Source organism: Fukomys damarensis, unplaced genomic scaffold (assembly GCF_012274545.1).
Source record: "Fukomys damarensis isolate Sample0158 unplaced genomic scaffold, DMR_v1.0_HiC HiC_scaffold_34, whole genome shotgun sequence".
NCBI lineage: Eukaryota > Metazoa > Chordata > Mammalia > Rodentia > Bathyergidae > Fukomys > Fukomys damarensis.
In genome coordinates this window covers 23,787,674-23,806,143 of record NW_022900946.1, presented here as the reverse complement: position 1 = coordinate 23,806,143, position 18,470 = coordinate 23,787,674, and the positions used below count along the sequence as shown (strand labels likewise).

The window sequence follows — 18,470 nt, the reverse complement described above, 5'->3', positions numbered from 1 at the left end:
AGACATCGCCTCCCTCTCCCCTGCCCTCCCACCCGTCCCATCCAGCTCCCTACTCCCCATGCCCCAGGCTCTCTCCATTCTAGCTGGCTGGGCTTCCTACTCCACAGATTCCCCAAGCACAGTCCCCTCTCGGGACGTCTGCACAGGTCCGCCCGGAACACGTCACAGGCCTCCCACGCTGGGTCCTCCACCCCTCTCGGCGGCATCTGAGCTATTCTGACTGGCAGGGCTGGCTGGGCCCTTCCGTGGAAGTTCTCTGTCTCAGGCTGGTTTCCAGTGCATCTTAGGAGCCCAGAACACAGGGAACAGGGGAAATGAGTCACCTGCCCCTGCCTCCGTGCCTGAAATGCCCAGGACCTCCTGGCTCCCAGCCCCAGCTCTGAGTGACACCGAGGACCGGCCTTCGCTGGGTTCCTCCCTCCAACTGGTCCACGTCCCCCCTGCTGATAACGGAGCGAGAGCCCACCTTGCCTGAAAAGACCCGAAGCACTGACCCTGATTCTGAACCTCAGGAGGGACCAGGCCTGGACCACCTGCCAGAGAACCCACATGTATAGGTCTGACCCTGATGGCACAGAACCTCACCCCCGGGCTGGTGCCGGACCCAAGCACTCCGACTGGTGCTGGTTCTGCCTCTGCCCGCTCACCTTTGGCAGCCTCAGTTCTCTTGGGCAGGTCCAGCGTGTCAAAGTTCCGGTCCATCTCACTATCCTTCTTCCCTGGAATGGAAGGGTGGCAGATGAGGAAGACTCCGTAGGAAGCAACAATGTATGGAGGGGGTAAGCACAGCTCTCCCCTGTCCAGAGCCCAAAGAGCATCCTGGTGACCAGCTCTGGGCATCAAAAGGCCCAGGGAAGAGCATCATTCTCAGAGTTCAGGCAGGCAACCTGTGCCAGCACAGGGCAGTGGTACAAGTGGGGCCTGGGGGCCTCTTGGCCCTGTCCTGAGCACCTGGGGCTCCTGTCCCGTCAGGTGCTAGGAGCTCTAACAGACTCACAGCTCCTCTGTGGCTGCCAGACCTGTAAAGTGAGGGAACCAGGAGCCCAGGCTGGGTGGCAGGTAGAGCAGACTCAGAGTTGACAAGGACGGCACTTATTGGGGTCACAGCAAGGCAGGGTTGGGACTGAGAGTCTAATACAAAGGGAAAACACGAGCCAGCCTCTACTAGGCAGGAGAACCCTCACATCCATGCTAAGCACCAAAGCAGCCCATAAAACACTTGCATTCCTCCACAACAGTGAGCTGTCTCCAGCCACCACCCAAATCTCAGCTGAGGCAACTCTGGAAGGCTGCAAGGTGGGTTGAGATGACCTGGGCCCCTGCCCTGCCCATCCTCATGGGAACTTTATGAGCCTAAGCCACAAACCACCCCATTCTACCAGAGGGGCAGACTGGCCCCTAGTTCCCCTGGGTATGGACGCACCCTGGGTCCTGCCCACTGTGCTCTGCTATAGTCCTGACTAGGAAGCTGAGTCTGGCTACAGGAGGCAGCCCTGCAGCCACCCCACCAGCCCTGGGCTCACATTCTTGCATTTGTCATGTCCCCAGTTGTCATGGAGATGGCCCTTTGATGGGACTGGGAGCAGAGCCTTGAGGCTGGAAGGCATCCCAGGAGCCCACTCACTGCACCAGCTGCCCTTCAGTTGTCATAGAAATAACTGCCTGAGTAACTGGGGACAGGCATCTCCCTGGTACCCAATGCACCTGCCAGTCCTGGACAGCAGGACAAACAGAGCATAGGACAAACAGAGACTCACCTTGATGGAACCACTCCTCTGGGCGGCCGAAGGAAGCACAGGAAAGAGGAGACGAACCTGAGCAGGTGCACCCGCCCCATGCTCTTATGTTCCCACTGCATGCCCTGGGTCAAGCAGGTGGGGTGTGGATCTCACCCTGAATAATCTAGGGCTGGGGACCCACCCATGGGACAGGGAAGGAGAGGCCCGGGACCAGAGGGGCAGTGAAGGGATCGAACAAGTTCCACTACTGCTGTAAGGGATGGAAGTTGCTGGAACCTGCACCTTGCAGGTACCAAAAGGGGATGGTGTGCAGCAAGGGCCTCACCCAGGTATGCTGGGACTTATCAGGGCCTGCAAGGAGCGCAGGGTCACCTGTGGCACTTTCCAAACTCACAGGCCTGCAGAGCACTTCCCCAAAATTCAGGGACAGGGTGTGGGCAGTAGTGGAGACCATCGTGTGGACACCCACCGGGAGGTCACCACTGCAGAGGGGAAGCGGAGCTTGGGTCTGAACCCTGACCCAACTGGCAGTGTGACCCAGGGCAGCGCACCCTTCTCAGCCCCCAGCTTCCTGACCTGCCCCGTGGGAGATGACCAGATAGCCTCTGGCTTTCATGACCATCTACCATGGGCGTGGTGAGCCTCTCGCCTAGGATGGGAGTGTAGAGCAGTGTCCCAGCATCACCCACCCACCTTTGGCCTTCTTGGCACCAAAGCAGCTGGTGTCATCCCTCCTCCGGCGCTGGGAGGCTGCAGCGCTGCCTGGGGGCCCGAGTTCAGCCTCTTGGTACCTGTCAGCACCGGGCACCTCCTTGTGCACATGGTAGGACAGGTTCCGCATGATGCACACGCAGTTCTCCACTGACTGTTGGGAGAGGTGACCTGGTGGAGCAGGGCCATGGGACGTGGGGGCTGCTCACCATCCCAGGACTCCGTGCATGGAGCCAGCCCTCAGGAAAGACTGGCACTGCCAGAGGACACCAAGCATAGACACAGGCAAGCCTGAGCTGGGGGTCCACACAGGAGGTAACCGCCAGGGACCGCTCCCCAGTACACCTCGAGTAGTTCTTGCCATGTGTAGGGCTGCATCCCCTTCCCAGCGTGGCCAATACACCTTGGGCTGTGTCCAGATCCACACTCCCATTCCCCTGAACCACTCCAGATGGCTCTGGACTTGCATCCCATTCCTGCACTGCCCTTGGTGAGAGGTTCTGAGGCTGTGCCCACCTTGTTGTCTGTGTCCTTCCTGCCCACAGCTGACTGCAGCGCATGCAGGAGGGCATCCACCAGACCCTCACACTCTCGGAGTCGCCGCCGGGCCTCGGCACCATCAGAGCTCACATTCCTGGTGGCCAAGAGCAGGCCTAGTGACCCCTGGGCCCCATGGTAAGTCCCCCAGCACCACGCTTGGCCTTGGGCTTGTCTTCATCTGCACAAGGAGCCCTGCTGCTGCCACAGTGAGGCTACTGGGACAGAATAGCACAGCCTAGACACAGTGAAGCTGAAGCAGGGAGCCCAGGCCACCCTCAAGCCCCAGGTGAATCGGAAAAGGATGGAGGTAGACCCAAGAGGCCTCAATCTGTGCATGGACGGTTCCGCCCACCATCTCAGCGGCAATTCTGGGTCCCAACTTGCTCCAAGGTCAGGATTCTACGGGGTCACAGGGACAGGCAGGATCATAGGTCTCAGGACTCCGTCTGCGGTCTCTACAGGGCCTCCCAGGAGTGAGACAGGGAGAGCAGGGGTCACAGGGTGGACGGTGGATGTGGAGGGTCTCAGTCAGAAGCAGACTGGAGATGAGAAGTCTGCTGCCCTTCCCTGGCTGTGGGGGAGCCAGGAGCACAGGCAGGGCCGCATGGTGGAGACCTTGGGAGGGTGCCCTTGGGGTGAGGAAAGCCCCATCAAGCACATTTCTCACTCATACAACTTGGGATGTGGCTCTGAAGCTCCTAAGACCCATGTTGCTTGGAACCCTGAGAACTCAGCAGTCCCGCGATGAGGCCAGGTATGCACGCTGGCTCCGGTATGCCCTCCAGCTTCCCTGACCAATGGGGCAACCAGGCAGCCTGAGGGAATAAGCCCAAGAGTGGCCACTGTCCACACCTCAAGCAGCCTGACGTGTTCTTGAAAACAGTCGTCCACTCGGCATCTCGAGGCTTGGAGTCCTCGTTCGGTTCCTGCTCCCAGCCTGAGTGGGGCACGATGACCTCGTGTGTCAGCGTCTGCAAGCCGTGGTCAATGATGGCCATCTTCAGGGGCTCATAGGATGACAGGTTCCACAGTGTGCCTATGAGGTACCACCAAGCACCACACTGACCTCCCTGTGCCCCAGTCCAAACAGGAAGTTAGTACAGCTTTGTCACTTACTGCGTTTTGTTTTCGGTACTGAGGAGTTAACCTAGGGCCTTAGCTCAGGCTAGGCAAGTGCCCTGCCACTGAGCTGTAGCCTGGCCCACACAGGCAATTAGGAAGGTAACAGAAGTTGTGAGAAGTTCTGGGGCCTGTTCTGGCCTGGTCAAAATATATACGCAGCGCCTGAGATGACTTCCAGCTGGGCGGGAAGGGGTGGGGTACAGAGGAGGAGGTGGCAGCTCCTCTTCCTACTCATTCTCTGCTTCATAACGCCCCTGGGACCCACCTGTCCTTCAGGTCCTACAGTGCACAAGCCCTGCCGCTGCACTGTCATGGGTTGGGAACCAGAGAGGAGGGGACACTACAGGGACACGCAGGAAGGGGACCTCTCTCCTGGGCTCAGTGCCCCCACGGGACAGACAGACCCACCACAGCATCTGGGCCTGGTGCCTGCGCCCGGGGCGAGCCGTTCTAGCAGCTGGGTGCTCCCCGCCCCCACGGGCTCACCCCTCAGGCCGAGCCCTGCCGTCCTCCCTCTTTTCCTGGGGAAGAGTGAGCGCAGCCAGCTCTACTCACCGGTGACCAGCTCGCGGACCTCGTTGTCACGGGCAGCCCGCAGCAGGCGCACCAAGGCGGGGACACCGCCGCAGTCGCGGATAGCTGCCTTGTTGTCAGTGTCACGGCCATAAGAGAGGTTGCGCAGGGCCCCACAGGCCCGGCGCCGCACCTCTGCCCGAGGGTGGTCCAGCAGCGCTACGAGGAGGGGCAGCCTGCTGTGTCCACTGAAGGCGAGCGCCGCACCACCCGGTCCAGGCTGCCCAGGCTGCCCCGCTCGGGCTGGGCTAGTGGAGCTGTTGCTGCCAGGAATGGGGGCCTCTCGTCGATCAGCTCACCAGCGTCATCTGTGGTCTCCTCATAGGTCCTGTGCAGACGAGTAGGGTATGTGAGCACCTTCACGGCTTCAGGACTTCAGCCGTGTCCACTGAAGGCGAGCGCCGCACCACCCGGTCCAGGCTGCCCAGGCTGCCCCGCTCGGGCTGGGCTAGTGGAGCTGTTGCTGCCAGGAATGGGGGCCTCTCGTCGATCAGCTCACCAGCGTCATCTGTGGTCTCCTCATAGGTCCTGTGCAGACGAGTAGGGTATGTGAGCACCTTCACGGCTTCAGGACTTCAGCCGCCGACCCTGCCCTCTGAGCTACCATTGACACTGTCCAGAATTCTGTGAATCTCAGAGCAGGGCTGAGAGGAGAGAATCTGTCTCATCCCAGAGCATAGACTGGGCACTAAGAGTCACATCCCAGCTGAGCAACAACTGACTCTGAGACACGTCCTGAGCAATGGTCATCAGGATTTACATCCTTCCCAGAACGGGGAGCTCACTCCCGTCAACAGGAGCTAAACGTGTTTCCAAGGAACATCCATCCATGATGGGATGGTGGGGGGGGGTCACTACTCCCTTCCGTAAGGTCATCCGGCTGGTGTCAGGATGTGAGGTGAGCTGCAACCCTCCCTGCATCTGGCTGTTCTACTAGAACCATCAAAGGGATAGTGAGACCACCAGTTCTGCAGGGTCCAAGATGTCCTTGGCTCTTAACAGCCTTGTGGCTTAGTCACTAAACCCCCTCTCTGGTGAAAGAACAAGGCTAGAAAGTGTAGGTGATCAGCCCAGTCACATAGGAATCTAGACCTATGGTTGTGCTCTTATGCTGCATAAGGACAGAACCATGGGATGTGCCAAAAGGGACTAGGGCTCTGGATTCTGCACATGGGGAGACTGAGCCCCAGGCAGAGGCTGGGACCTCAAACTCAGAGTAACACACCCTGAACCTCTTGTGCTCAGGTCTTGACAGCTACCTGCCCGGAGCAAAGCAGATGTCAAGCACTGTCACCAGTGTCTCTTCCATTCAGCCTGACGCCTACCATCTCAGGGCCTGTCCTTACTGCTGTCCTTGAGAAGAGATGAGGCTAATTCAAACTAAAGTGTGCATGACTCACTCAGCCCTGGTAGCTTGGTACTCTGGGTGCCGGAATGGAAGGTGGACTTCCCAGAAGAGGAACAGAGTGCTCACCTGGCACGGAGGCCCCGCCCACAGTCAGGTCTCCTCCGTGTGGCTGTGCCATAGTTGGGCTCCAGCTCAGGGCCACCCTCATCATCAGCAGCCAGGCTGCGTGTGTCATCCTCCAAGCCATAGGGCTCTGCCTGGAAACGCTCAGGCAGCGAGCGGCCGCTCTGCGGCCCAGGCTCAGAACCCATAGGGAAGGCCTCCCGGCGGCCAGGCAGTGTAAAGCACCCATCGCCAGGTCCGGAGCCAAGGGGACCAGTGCGCGGAGGTCGCACTCCGAGCCCTCGGGACAGGCTGCCATAGTTAGGGCCATCACGAAGCTCGGGGACGTCGGGAAAGCCACCCCCACTGCTGAGGTAGGCTCGGGAAAGTGTGGCTGCCGGGCCACCACTGCGAAGCAGGAAATGCCGGTCCAGGGGGCCATCAGCAAAAGGGCCAAGCAGGGGGCCGCCATCCAGCAGGGGGAGTCCATCTGGGCCCAAAGGCACCTGGCGTACTGTCCTCGTGGTCACTGTCTTGACTGTCTTGGTGACCTAGTGGATAGGCAGGTGGCAGGTAGGCTGGGCAGCCCGACGGGTCTGGACAGCACTCTGGTAGGCCAGTGTGACCTCCACTTTAAACCCAAACAAGAGGCAGCCATAGGGGCTGGCCCACACCCACTCTGCAGAGGAACCTGGTCCCAGCCATACCTTGGTTTCCGTACGCCGGGTTGTTCCATCTTCAGATGTGACAATGGACACGTGGGAGGTGGGCGTGCCAGGGTCCTCTTCCACTGTCACAGTCTCCTCGAGCACCTCAGGTGCCTCTGGCATTGTGGCCAGCGATGCCTGGCTGCCTGGGCTGTGCTCCTAGGGGTAGAGGGGAAGGTGTCAGGGACAGGACCTGCAGCTGATATGTCTCTGGAATGTGGGTGCCTTCCTTAGCTCATGCCAGCCAGGACACTAGGATCCCCACCCCTGTCTTAGAGCCTCCTCGGGCAGAGTTGGCAGAAAAACATAGGTGGCCCTCTCTGAACTGTAAAGCATGAACTCCAAGCGCTAGGAGAAGCCAGCAGGAACCTGCAGGATATCTTCCCAATGTGTACTTGCCACACCATGCTTGACCCTCAAGGTGTCCTGGGGTCTCCTCCCTGCACCATCCCAGAAACTTGCGATGCACAAATGTTCAAGTGGCAGTTTCAGCACCACTCACTAAATTCTGTGTCCACACCCAGCCTCCTGCCAACAACACCAACCAGGCCCCCTTGCATGACAGAAATACCCCGCTCCCAGGATGCACTGTGTACCCAGAGAACCAAAATATCCTTCTCTTTCCGGCCCAGACACTCTTGGGGCACGGCCTGGGCATGGTCTGGCCCTACCTCAGACCACAGGCCAGCACCCCCAATAGAGACCCTGAGTGTGCTATCAAGGACTGGAGATGACAGATCTATGGGTGCATCTACGTTGCTATCCCTTTGCAGAGGGGGGGATGATGGTGGAATTACAGGCAGGAAAACTCTGGACTAAGGCCCTCCGAAGGCCCACATGCCCACTTGCTGGACTTGCCAGTGGAAATTGAGCCTCAAAGAGGACAAGCCAGTCCCTGAGATGGTGAGCAGCAAGAGGAGACCCAGGAGCCACAGTCTGTCCCTGGGCTTCCGCCCACTCAGGTCCCCAGCTCCAGGGTGCCACTATGCCAACATCCTGAGGTCAGCATCCGCCAGGACTGGGAGGGCTGAAACCGAAGCTGTGGTGGGTGGAAGAGGCGGGAGCACATTCCTGGGTAGCTAAGACCAGGTCAACAGGAAGGTATGCCCCAATCTGTGGCCCAGGTCCCAGGTCCCAGGGCCTTTCAGGATGGGTCCCCTGCCAGGGCCCCAAGGGCCAGCAATTCAGTCTGCATCAACCTTGCTCCAGAGTCCTTTTCTAGGCTTGGGAGGTGCCCAGGGCTGCCCTCATGACCTGGTTCCAGAGATTTTCAGGACAGGAGGCTCCCTCCGGTAGGGAGCTGTCCTGAAGGAATGCTTGACCCCTAGTGGATCAGAGTAGGGCTCTGGGGAGAGGTTGAACTAACATATTAGGACAGATGCAACTCTCGAGCTCTGGCGACAGAGAAGAGTGGAGATGAAGGATGTGCCTTCCCAGAAGCAGGGCCTTAAGAGAACAAGAAACGGCTTCATAGATGGGGAAACTCAGGCCCAGCAGAGGGACAAATTCACAATTGCCAGGTGGAAGATTTTAGGCACTTGTCTGACAAGGGAACCTTTGTGCTTCACCTCACCCCTTGGGGACAGGGCCTTGACAGCCATCATCTGGGTCTTAGAATGGGGTGGAATGCACTCTTGGGACTTAGCCAGGAAGAGGAGACCCTGTTTCCTGGGAAAGAGAAATATACTGAGGCCCAGAGTGGGGACAACTGGCAGGCTGCCAGGCAGGGTGGCCTGGGCTCTTCTCCAAGGCAACCAGGAAGTCAGGACAGGTCCAGAGCAGGAGAGTAAAGAAGGGGAAAGTGACCCTGCTGGGACCCGGGCTGCCTCGTCTGTATTTGGCGACTGCAGGTCAGGACCCAGCTCTCTCTGCTGAGTCCTGGTAGCTAATCAGTGCTCCAACACGCTGGGCCAGGCACTGAGAGGCTGCATTCCTGAGAGCAGAGTAGTGAGAGGAACAAGACTGAGGCGATGTGTTGCCCAGGACACTGCCAGTGAGCTAGGGCCCCTTAGTAGATTTGCATACATTTGCATGCATTAAATATTCAGCATAGATCGCACAGCAAGGCAGTAGGACAAGTGGGGAAGAAAGGGAAAGACAGACATTCTGATAACCTCAAGGCCATTCTGCAGCCCAGCTTCTTCTTCCTACCCTGGTAACGGCAAGGGTCAGACAGGGCTGAGTCGGATGGTCCAGGATAACCAGGTTCCCAGCCGAGCTCTGACAACACTGAAACACCATCTACTAACACTAAGACCCAAAGCTGGACAGCAGGATCCTGAGGCACCAAGAGTCCCTGCTGGCAAATGACCTCAGGGAGCTAAAAATGGGCAATGACTTCACCCAGGGGGGAGGGTGAGTCATCCGTGCTCTCCGCGGCCTTTTTACACATGCCACGGCACACACGCAGGGACTGGGGTCTGACACAAACACACATGTACCCAATCCTTCAGAAACATGTGCATGTCTACAAGTATATGAGCACCTAGCCTGGCACACAGGCTTATGCACAGGAATGTGGGTCTAACAGCACCCCAAGTGCACAACGCCTACTGCCCCAAGAGGAACATATCTGAGTACCTGTTTCTCATGTCTTCACCCACTGTCCAGACCCTGGTCCATGCAAGGCCTTGAGAGGTGCTAGCAATATGCAAGGATGGAGTACGAACCACCCCAGTCATCCACCCATCTGAGACCATCTGGGGGTCTCAGAGTGGCAAATGGTAGACTGAAGCCTACTGCAGAGAAGGGCCTGAAACCATCTGGTAGCTCAGGCTCTGCAAAGCTTCATGGGATGGTGGGCTGTTAACCAGCACACAACACTCAGCAGAGTGGACTAGCTGGGGTGCTCTACTCTGGGTTCCCCAACTCACATCCACTTACCTAGGCCAGCTCATTCCCAAGGAACCTATTCCTGCAGCCCCACACTACCAGTGCCCAAGACCCAACTCTAGGCTGTTTCCTCTGGACATACCGTCCGGGTCCAGCCAGCCATCTACTGTCACTCCTCCCTAGCCCCAGCCTCCCATCACTCACCTTTGAGACTGAAATCCATCCAGGGCCCTCCCACCTGTGGTACCAAGCCCAGGCCTAGGTTTTCCTACAAGTGCTTGTGGGAGGGACCAAAGTGCCCAGGGAGGTAGATCTATGCACTCACTACTCTGACGCATACCCTGAGACCCTGGGCCCGGCCAGACACCGGAGGCTTAGCTTCCTCACACAGATACTAGAAGGAGCTGGGGGATTTAGCTCAGTGGTTCCACCACCTGCCTCAAAAGCACAAGGTCCCGAGTTCGATCCCCGGTACTAAAAAAAAAAAAAAGTACCGCAGATAGTGGAAGGGCACAGGTGGCCAGGCACACTTATGTGACCAGATCCAAGGAATGTGGGGAGCAGAAAAACAAAATTATGGATCAAAGCTCACGGCTATGTACTTCACAGATTAGCACCCACCTTTTCAAGGCCCCTACATATACAAGGAACAGGTTAAAGTGAGGCTGCACATTTGGAGGCCACAGCTTCTAGGCCAGGACCTCAGAGGGCTCGGGATGGTTACTACCAGGCAGATAAAGGAGTGGAGGAGTAACAGTTCCAATTCCCTCAACCCCAAAGTGGCCATCCCAGGCAGAACAGTCAGGTTGGCAACTCACCAGGCAGCAAGCCCCTTGGCCACCACAAAACACCTTCTCCTCTGGTACCCACAGCCTCTGCCCAGCCTGGAGGAACCCGGAGATCACTCTCCACAGTTCCTCCACTGTGCACCTGCCAGGGGTGGTCTCCTGCAGAGTAGGTGGAAGGCCAAGGAGTATCCTGTGCCCATCAGGCAGGGAGAACAAGCTGGGGAAGCGAGCTGTCACCTACCCCAGCTTCGCTAAGCTGAACCGTACTGACATCGAGAGTTCCCCCATAGACAGCTTCATCTTTGGGGAAGTCAGACCCAGGGGCCATACTCGAGCTGCAAAATAGACAGGGACCCAAGGGTCCTCATAGGCCGGTGAGACCTCAAGCCCACCACAAGGGGTCTTTTGAGTGGCCACTCCTCCACTGAGCCTCAAATTTCCTGTTACTGACCCCCCCCCCAGCAAAGACAGTACAGTACAGGGAGGACGACAGCCCCGTTTGCACGGAGACCCCTCCCGCCTCCACACGTGGGCAGGGCCAGCCTCCACCTCCTCCTCTCGCGTGCGCTGGCCTCAAAGATAGGACCATTAAAGCTCCAGAAGCTCTTCCGCAGGTCCCAGGAGTCGGAGCCCGTAAAGGAGGTGGGGAGTGGGGAGGGCAGGCGAGGGAGGCCCCCAAGGGGCCTAGTCAGTCCTCTCCCCAGATTCATTCAGCCTTCCTCTGCAGAGAGGCCTCTCGGAAGGAAAGGCCCTGGGCCCCCACGGGGGTCTCCCGCCACCTGTCGGGTGCTGGCTGAGGTAGAGCCACCCAGTTCCTGGCTCATTCGGGGCGCAGGGGCGCCTCCCCTGGCCCCGGCTCCGGCGACCCTGCGGACCCAACCCGTGCTCTGTCTCGCAGACCCGCCGGCCGGGGCGCCCCCTCCCGCCACTCCGCCGGGTCGGCTGCCAGACCCTAGGACGCAGACAATAGCTGCCCTGGGTTGGCGGCTCCGCGGAACAAAAGCAGGTCTTCCCGGGGAGGCTGGTGTCCCCCCACATCCCCTGCCCAGGACCAAGTTCCCTCCAACCTGTCTGAGTTCGGCCGGCATCAGGCCGGGGATCCGGGGGGAGCAGGCCGGCGGGGTGGTGGCAGCGTCAGCGTCGGGACCGGACTCCGGCGCCTGGGCCGCTAGGGCTCGGCAGACTCGCTCCCCAAGGGGGCGGACCCGGCGGCGGGTAAGGCAAGCAGCCAATAGGGCGGGGCCGCGCCCAAGTGGGCGGGGCCGGTTCTGCCCCACCCCCACCCCCGCGGCGTAGGCGGGGCTCAGCAGCCAGGCGGATTCCGATTCCGTCTCCCAGGTTCCCGGCAGGGGTCTGGGAGGTGTCGCTCCTTCCCCAAGCAGTGGCATCTTCCAGCCAGGCGACTTTACTCAAGTCTGTCTCAGGCCTAAATATGCCCCCCGTAAATGAGCGCACATACACCCCTCTACCTATAGAGTTGGAGAAACCGAGTCCTTACAGAGCAGAGGCCACTTTCATTGGCACAAGTCACTCCTCCCATGACTCAGTTTCCCCAGCCTGATGAGGCAGTAATTACGGCACTGTCAGAACTGTAAGGTCTCTTAAGGCCTCTAGCCTCTGCCCAGCCCTTTTTCCACAGAGGCCTCCACAGATCTTAATGAGGACCTGGTGAATAGATGGTGGAGGACTCATTTTCGCGTTTGATTCTTCCCATCAAGACACAGAAGCCCAGGGTCTCCCCATCCTTTGAAGGGAGTCAGACTGGATCAAACGGGAGCATGAGACAACTCCTTGGTGACCATGGATGAGATAATCTTTCTGGTCTTGGACCCTTGCTAAAACCTGCTTCAGACCTCTTCTGTGTATTTGATCTACTAGGAAGTGGTGACGGAGACTGGGGGGCACATCAGAGACACTAATGATGCAGGGCTTCTTCTACCAAGGTGTACCCCACCCCAACCCCAACCCCTAGTAGCCACACCTGGGAGCCTAGGTACCTGGGAACCTAGGAACCGGGGAGGGGGGCTAGAGATAGCTTCCTGGATCATTCCCCAAAGGCAAGCCAATGGCTCAAGCATCATGAGTGATGAAAACAGTTCTGAGATGCACAGAGCTGGGACAGTCCTCCGAGACTCAGTGGGTCCAGCAAGAGGGCCATGGGCCTGCTTCTCTCCCTGATCTCACTCAAAAAAGTGAACCTTCCCTGAGGCCACATCCTGCTTCTATGATGTGCCCTGCACAGAAGTCACACAGCCAACATGTTCACGCACTCTGGGCGCCTAGTATGTGCACTTCTGAGCCTCAGGTCCGCCATCTGGACAGGGATGAGTTGTCTTGACTGATGGCCTCCCAGGACAAGGAGTAGGAGAACACACTGCTCTGAGAGAATAAGACCTTACAACTTTATCTTAAAGCTGATTCGGTCTTCCCAATTTTACCAACTGCTAGTGCCCCTAAACTAAGCTGGGCAGCCCTCCACCGGCTGAGGCTCAGCTCTGCTCCTGCTCCATGTTTCATGCTAGAGAAAGAATGGCAAGGACACTGGGATACTGGAGCTGCCCGGGGGCACAGCAGCAGTCACAGACCCTGGCTCCCCAGCCTTGGCCCCGAGCTACCTGCCTTGTCACTGACCCCAAGCTCTCATCTCAGAGACCCTAGCTCTGACCTGTGACTTAGACATAGGTCACTGGGTACCTTCTGCTGAGATTCATCTGGGAAGCGTGTCAGCTGGACATGGCCAGTCTGGTGCCTCCAGCAACTGGGAACACATACTCTGATCCCTGCCTGAGAAAGTCAAGGGCAAGGAGGGGTGGTGGCCCAAGGCCACACAGGCCTCAGCATCCAGGAGGCCGGGGCAGCCGCAGACTGTGGGAACATGTTCCTGCTAGGGTAATGACCCTCCAGTGCCCTCTCTTCCCACACTTCTCTGTGGGCTGGAGAGCACAAGTGGTTCCGGCCAGGGAGGGCTGGACTGAGGGCCTGGCGCCTAAGGGCAGCCTTAGGGTTACTGGCTGCCATTGTCCCCAAGTACCCCAGCTGGGCTGTTCTACTTCCCTTCTAGAGTTTAGGGAATACTGGAATTTTGGAATATTTGGGGTCTGAGGTTTACAGAGGACTCTTGCCCCCAGACCTACCTCCCTCAGTCCCAGGCTTCTGTGGCTGGCTGTGTTGCCTGCCTGAAACCATTAAGCACCAGATGCTGGGAAAAAGGGTTCCCCGATGGGTCTGAGGTCTTCTGCAGACATTCATTTGGTTAACTATGCACTTGTGATTCTGTGTGAGAGATCTCGAGTGGATACAGGAAAAATACCTGCCCATTGTCAGGAGAGAACAGCCTTAGGGAGCAGTTACTCATCCCAGGTCCTGGGAAACAAAGGATGGCAGCTTGTCTGTAAGCTCCACATGCCCTGGTGCGGCTAGGCCGAGCCCACCTGGACAGCCTCAGAAGAGATTAGCACCTCGTTCCCTTCTTCTCCAGCGACAACAGGCCGGACCAAATCACCAGCATTTAGGTAGGGAGTACGGTTTCCTGGGTTGGGGCCCAGCACGACTAGAGAAGAGCAGGAATGTGGCAGGTGGTAGGGATGTGTAGAGGCGGGGTGTGGCTGCCAAGTTTAGGAGCACAGGGAGCCAAGGATCCTACTGCACAGGCCCTACAGGATCACTGCTGAGAGCCCAGAGGACACAGCAGGCCAAGCCGAAGCTGGATGGGGAGAAGAGGACTCCTCTTCCACCGATGCTGGGAGAGCTCAGCCCTGACTCACCAACAAGAACTGCAGTCACCACACCAGACTGCAGGTCCCTGCATTTCTTCACTCTGTCCTCACCACCCATAGAAAGGAGAGGTTTGGTAGGAGGGGACCAAGAAGTCTGACTCCTGAGTGGACATGCTAATTTATAGTTCTCAAAGATTGGCCAGGGAACAGACAGGGCTGGGGCTGAGTAGGGCCTAAGTCCAGTCTGAGGACAGTGGCCAGTGGAGAAACTGATTCCCAGGCTAGCCTCTGAGCTGTAGACAGAGCCTAGATAGAGCTTTGCTCGGGGTTTCCTCCGGTGCTGACCCACTAGTGCATGCAATGAAGGATGTTAGGGCAGGGTAGACTCCAGGGTAGGCAAAACCCTCAGTGTCTCTGGGCTGTTCAAGGACCTGCCCAGAGTAGACACTATCCAGCAACCTGGATCTAGATGGCTCCCCCATCAGGGGCTGCTGAGCTGAGGGTCAAGCTATATAAGCCTGTTCTTCATACAGTGCCCAACATACCCAAGTGAAACTTTCAGACCTCTAGATGTCCCACTTTCCTTTCCTCCCCAGAAGTCCCAGCACGTCTTACAATAAGCCACTGCGTGATGGCTTGCAGTCTACCCAGGACCCCCTGATGGTTTCCCTACTTGGATATTTCGCCCTCCCCAAGTCAGTGGGCTATTACCTGCAAAACTAGTTGTTGCCATGCCATTGGCAGGGACTGCCCACTGCCCATACCACCACTGCCCATGCTAGGTTGCTGGGCATGCTCCAGCTGCAGGGCAACATGGCGCCGTTCCTGCTCCAGTGCCTGGGTCAGCCGCTCGAAGCGGGCTTCCTGCTCCTTCACTGAGGCCAGGATGCTGGCTGCCGAGTGCACGTTGCAGTCTTCCATGGCCAGGGCACCAGCCGGCTGCAGGCAAAGCAGAGCAAGCTTAGGAGGGGCAGAGAAGCAGCCAGTGAGGATGTCACAGGGACCCTGTCCACTCCACTCACAGATCATACGACTCACTCCCAGACCAGAGCATCTAGCTCTCTGGAGGAAGCTGCATTGATTAAATTCTAAATTAAAAGCCATTAATCCGAGACTGGCCGGAAGCAGCCAGATCTCTCCCTATGAGGCATGGGGCTCTGGCCCAGCCTCCTCCACTTCCTGCCAGGCTTAGCAGGATTGTGGACCATAGGTATCTCAGCACCTTGTGGGAAGGGAAGGAGGGGCTGGCCTGCTGATAAGTGCTCACCATCTTCTAAGTCCTCTGCTTCCCATAGCACATTTTGGGTCATTTCAATCTCACGGGACCTCCCGGTCCCTTCACAGAGGTGGCACTGAGATCTACATAGGGTGAGAGACCATCTGCAGCCACACAGTAGGTATGGCAGAGCTGGTGTAGCCAGCAGGCAGGAAGTGAGTGAGAAGTTGCTCTACTGCCACCAGGTGCAGGGTCTAGGCAGGTGCGGCAGGTGTGGGATGACCACTGCTTTGGCACTCCCAGCAACACTGGCCTGGGGACAAGGAGTCTGGCCACCACTCAGCCACTCCAGCATGGCTTCACATACCGGCTGACAACCAAGTCAAAGCCTGATTGAGGTTCTGACTGGGACCACATGAAGTTTACAGTCTTTGTGTTCACAAGTGGCTCATGCATGAAACCTGAGCCAGAAGAGGGCAGGGGCCTGAGAAACTGAGGCCCAGCATTCAGGGAGGGTCAGGTCTACCCAGGCCCTGACCTAGCGCTGCCCCTGTGGGTACCAGAGTTCCAGGGCTTAGCATTTGCAGCAATGAGCCAGCAATTTCCCCCCACAGCTTATTCCCCGGCTAGCCAGTGTGTTTGTTTTTCAGGAGCAACAAGAAGCATGCCAAGCACGCAGAGCCCAGATGGAGGTTCACAATCATGGGTGGGTGTGGCCCTGTGGTTCCAGTGCCCAGGGACTGGTGTGTGGCTCGATGCCCAGTGCTGCTTGAGGCTTGCTCCTGGCTGGTCCCATGCCAGCCCACTGAGGCCAACTGTGCTGGATTCCACACCCCTGCACCAATGCACGGCCTGAATTTAAAGGCTCTTCCATGAGGATGTCACAAGCGGTGGCTGATATCCACAGAGGCCTCACTCTGTCATTCACTGGCCTAGATGAAGCCTGCTGCAAAGACAAAGCGCCTAAAGAGAGAAAGGCCACTACTGGGCTTGGCCACCCACACCAGTGCTGGTTAGGCAAGAGACGTGGTACATCTCAGAGGTGAAGGGACACCATGGGGCCAACCCAACCATGACAGCTGGAGAAATTAAGGCCCAATGAAGGCAAGAGACCAGTGTAGGTCCTCACCGATTCTTTTCATTTCCCTTGCACCTGTCATACAAAACCGTTTAATATGACCTTTCAGGGATGCCACTGTGGGCAGAGGAAGTGTTAAGACAGAATGGACAAAACTGCAGAGGTGGTAGCCACCACTGGGGAGAGGGGCTGGGGAGTGAGGTGGAAGCCGGGTCCTCTGGCCACCACGGCATACAGGGACAAACAGCACAGCACAGCCACTCAGCACTCCTGTGTACTCGTGGCAACACACAGGCCCAGTCTAGGCACAGACACTGGGCCCATGCCTGTATGGACTGGGCCTGGGTTGGTCCCCCAATGGGTCTGGTGAGGCCTTCCTTCCTGGGAGAGCCAGGGTCAGTGGCAGGAACCAGGCCATGTGAGCTATTAGCCAAGTCTTGTTTACAGAGTTGGCCCATCTCAGCTGAGACTTAGAACCCGGAGGCAGAAGGGACCATGACACTGCTCCTCCTTGGCAATGATCGGGACCCCGTAGGACAACTGTTGGCCTTGGGGACAAAAGGCAGCTTCCTTCCTCCTTGTGCAGAGACACAGACTCCTGCCTGAGTAGGGTTCCATCCTGCTGTACTCCCCAACCCCCATCCAGCAGGAGCAGGTCTGAACTGCAGACAATGCCTTAAGCCCTCCTTTCACTTCAGCCAAGCATGCCCTTGGTTCTGGGTCCAAAAAGGCCCACCCTGAAGGGGGCCTACTGACTCCAGCTGGGAGCTGGCTGGGGGTCCAGAATTCCGAGGCCACAGTAAGAAGACGGTCAAACCCCACAATGGCTTTCCCACTGCCCGTTTCATTTCACTTAGTGAGAAATGACTGTGGGTCTCCCGGGTAACATCTCCAAACACTGGCCAGAATGGCAACACCCACAAGACAACAGACACCCGGGTGCTGGGCCCCTGCCATCTGCCCTGGCCCCTGCGCTCTGTCTGCTCCTCAGTGTACACTAAGCCCTGATGACTGAAGGCATCCAGATAGAGTAAGGGATACCTAGCACCCTAAATATGCTGGCTCTGAGTCCACATACAGGAACACGTGTGGATGGAGGTGACCCAGGCCCAGCACCCCAAAGGACATCTTTTCTAAATGGCATCTCAAGATGCTATTTTTGTATTGAAACAATAAATAGACTATGTGATGGAAAGCAAAATGCACATGAATGTTTAAGATCAACCATGAAGACTTCAAAGACATTTTTCCCAGCTGGGGCTAAGGCATGGAACTGTACTTCCTGGCTGGGGGTGGGCATGCTTCTGCTAGGAACCAGGGAACACCTCCCAGACAGACAGGGAAGTATATACTGGGGGTCCTCTCTGACCCAGGTCATGACGTCTACGCATCTGGGAAAGTACACCTCTACCTGCAGGTTGGGTCCCTACAGTCCTACTCAGACCACAACTACCAACTTCACACTTTCCTCTGAGGAAGCTACTTCTTACCAAACATGTCTATCCATGATATCGATTAAGCAACAAGGAATGATATATGGGACCCACAAATAATGACACAGCAGGACCAGGTGGCAACATGGATGTCCAGACCAAAAAACATCAGGAACCTGAGCGAGAGGTTAGGACGATCAGGACTGAGATTAAACCCTGAAAAATTCACTGCAAAAGAAAAGGGATAGACAAGTCCCAGCATAACACACGCTGGCTATCAATGCCCATTATGAAACCAAAAACAGCCTTGCGTACAGGAGGTGACACAAGGAAAGGAGCTCAGGAGGAGAAGCCAAGGCCCATGTCACATGGGCTTGAAGAGGGAGACGAGTCGAGAGTAAACCACAAAGAGGCAGGCAGAGGGATAGACAGGTGGGATAATGGGAGATGGACAGACAGGTGGGTAGACTGAGGCCTAGGAGGATTTGTGGATGTACACGTGAGAAGCTGTACTGCTGGAGGGAAGGCTTGATAGATTGGCAGATGGGTGGGTGGATAGATGGAT

General features: G+C 57.4%; 1 protein-coding gene across 1 annotated transcript in view; it reads right to left on the bottom strand.

Annotated features, from left to right (window-relative positions):
- Arvcf (ARVCF delta catenin family member) overlaps positions 1–18,470 on the bottom strand; it is a 41,746-nt gene that overhangs the window by 5,186 nt on the left and 18,090 nt on the right. Inside the window, 10 exon segments of the mRNA XM_010620709.3 lie at positions 648–719; positions 1,758–1,775; positions 2,433–2,604; positions 2,967–3,084; positions 3,843–4,026; positions 4,668–4,993; positions 5,049–5,213; positions 6,160–6,686; positions 6,843–7,001; positions 14,890–15,117. Of these exon segments, the coding sequence (XP_010619011.1) occupies positions 648–719; positions 1,758–1,775; positions 2,433–2,604; positions 2,967–3,084; positions 3,843–4,026; positions 4,668–4,993; positions 5,049–5,213; positions 6,160–6,686; positions 6,843–7,001; positions 14,890–15,099 (1,951 nt within the window). The 5' untranslated portion in view covers positions 15,100–15,117.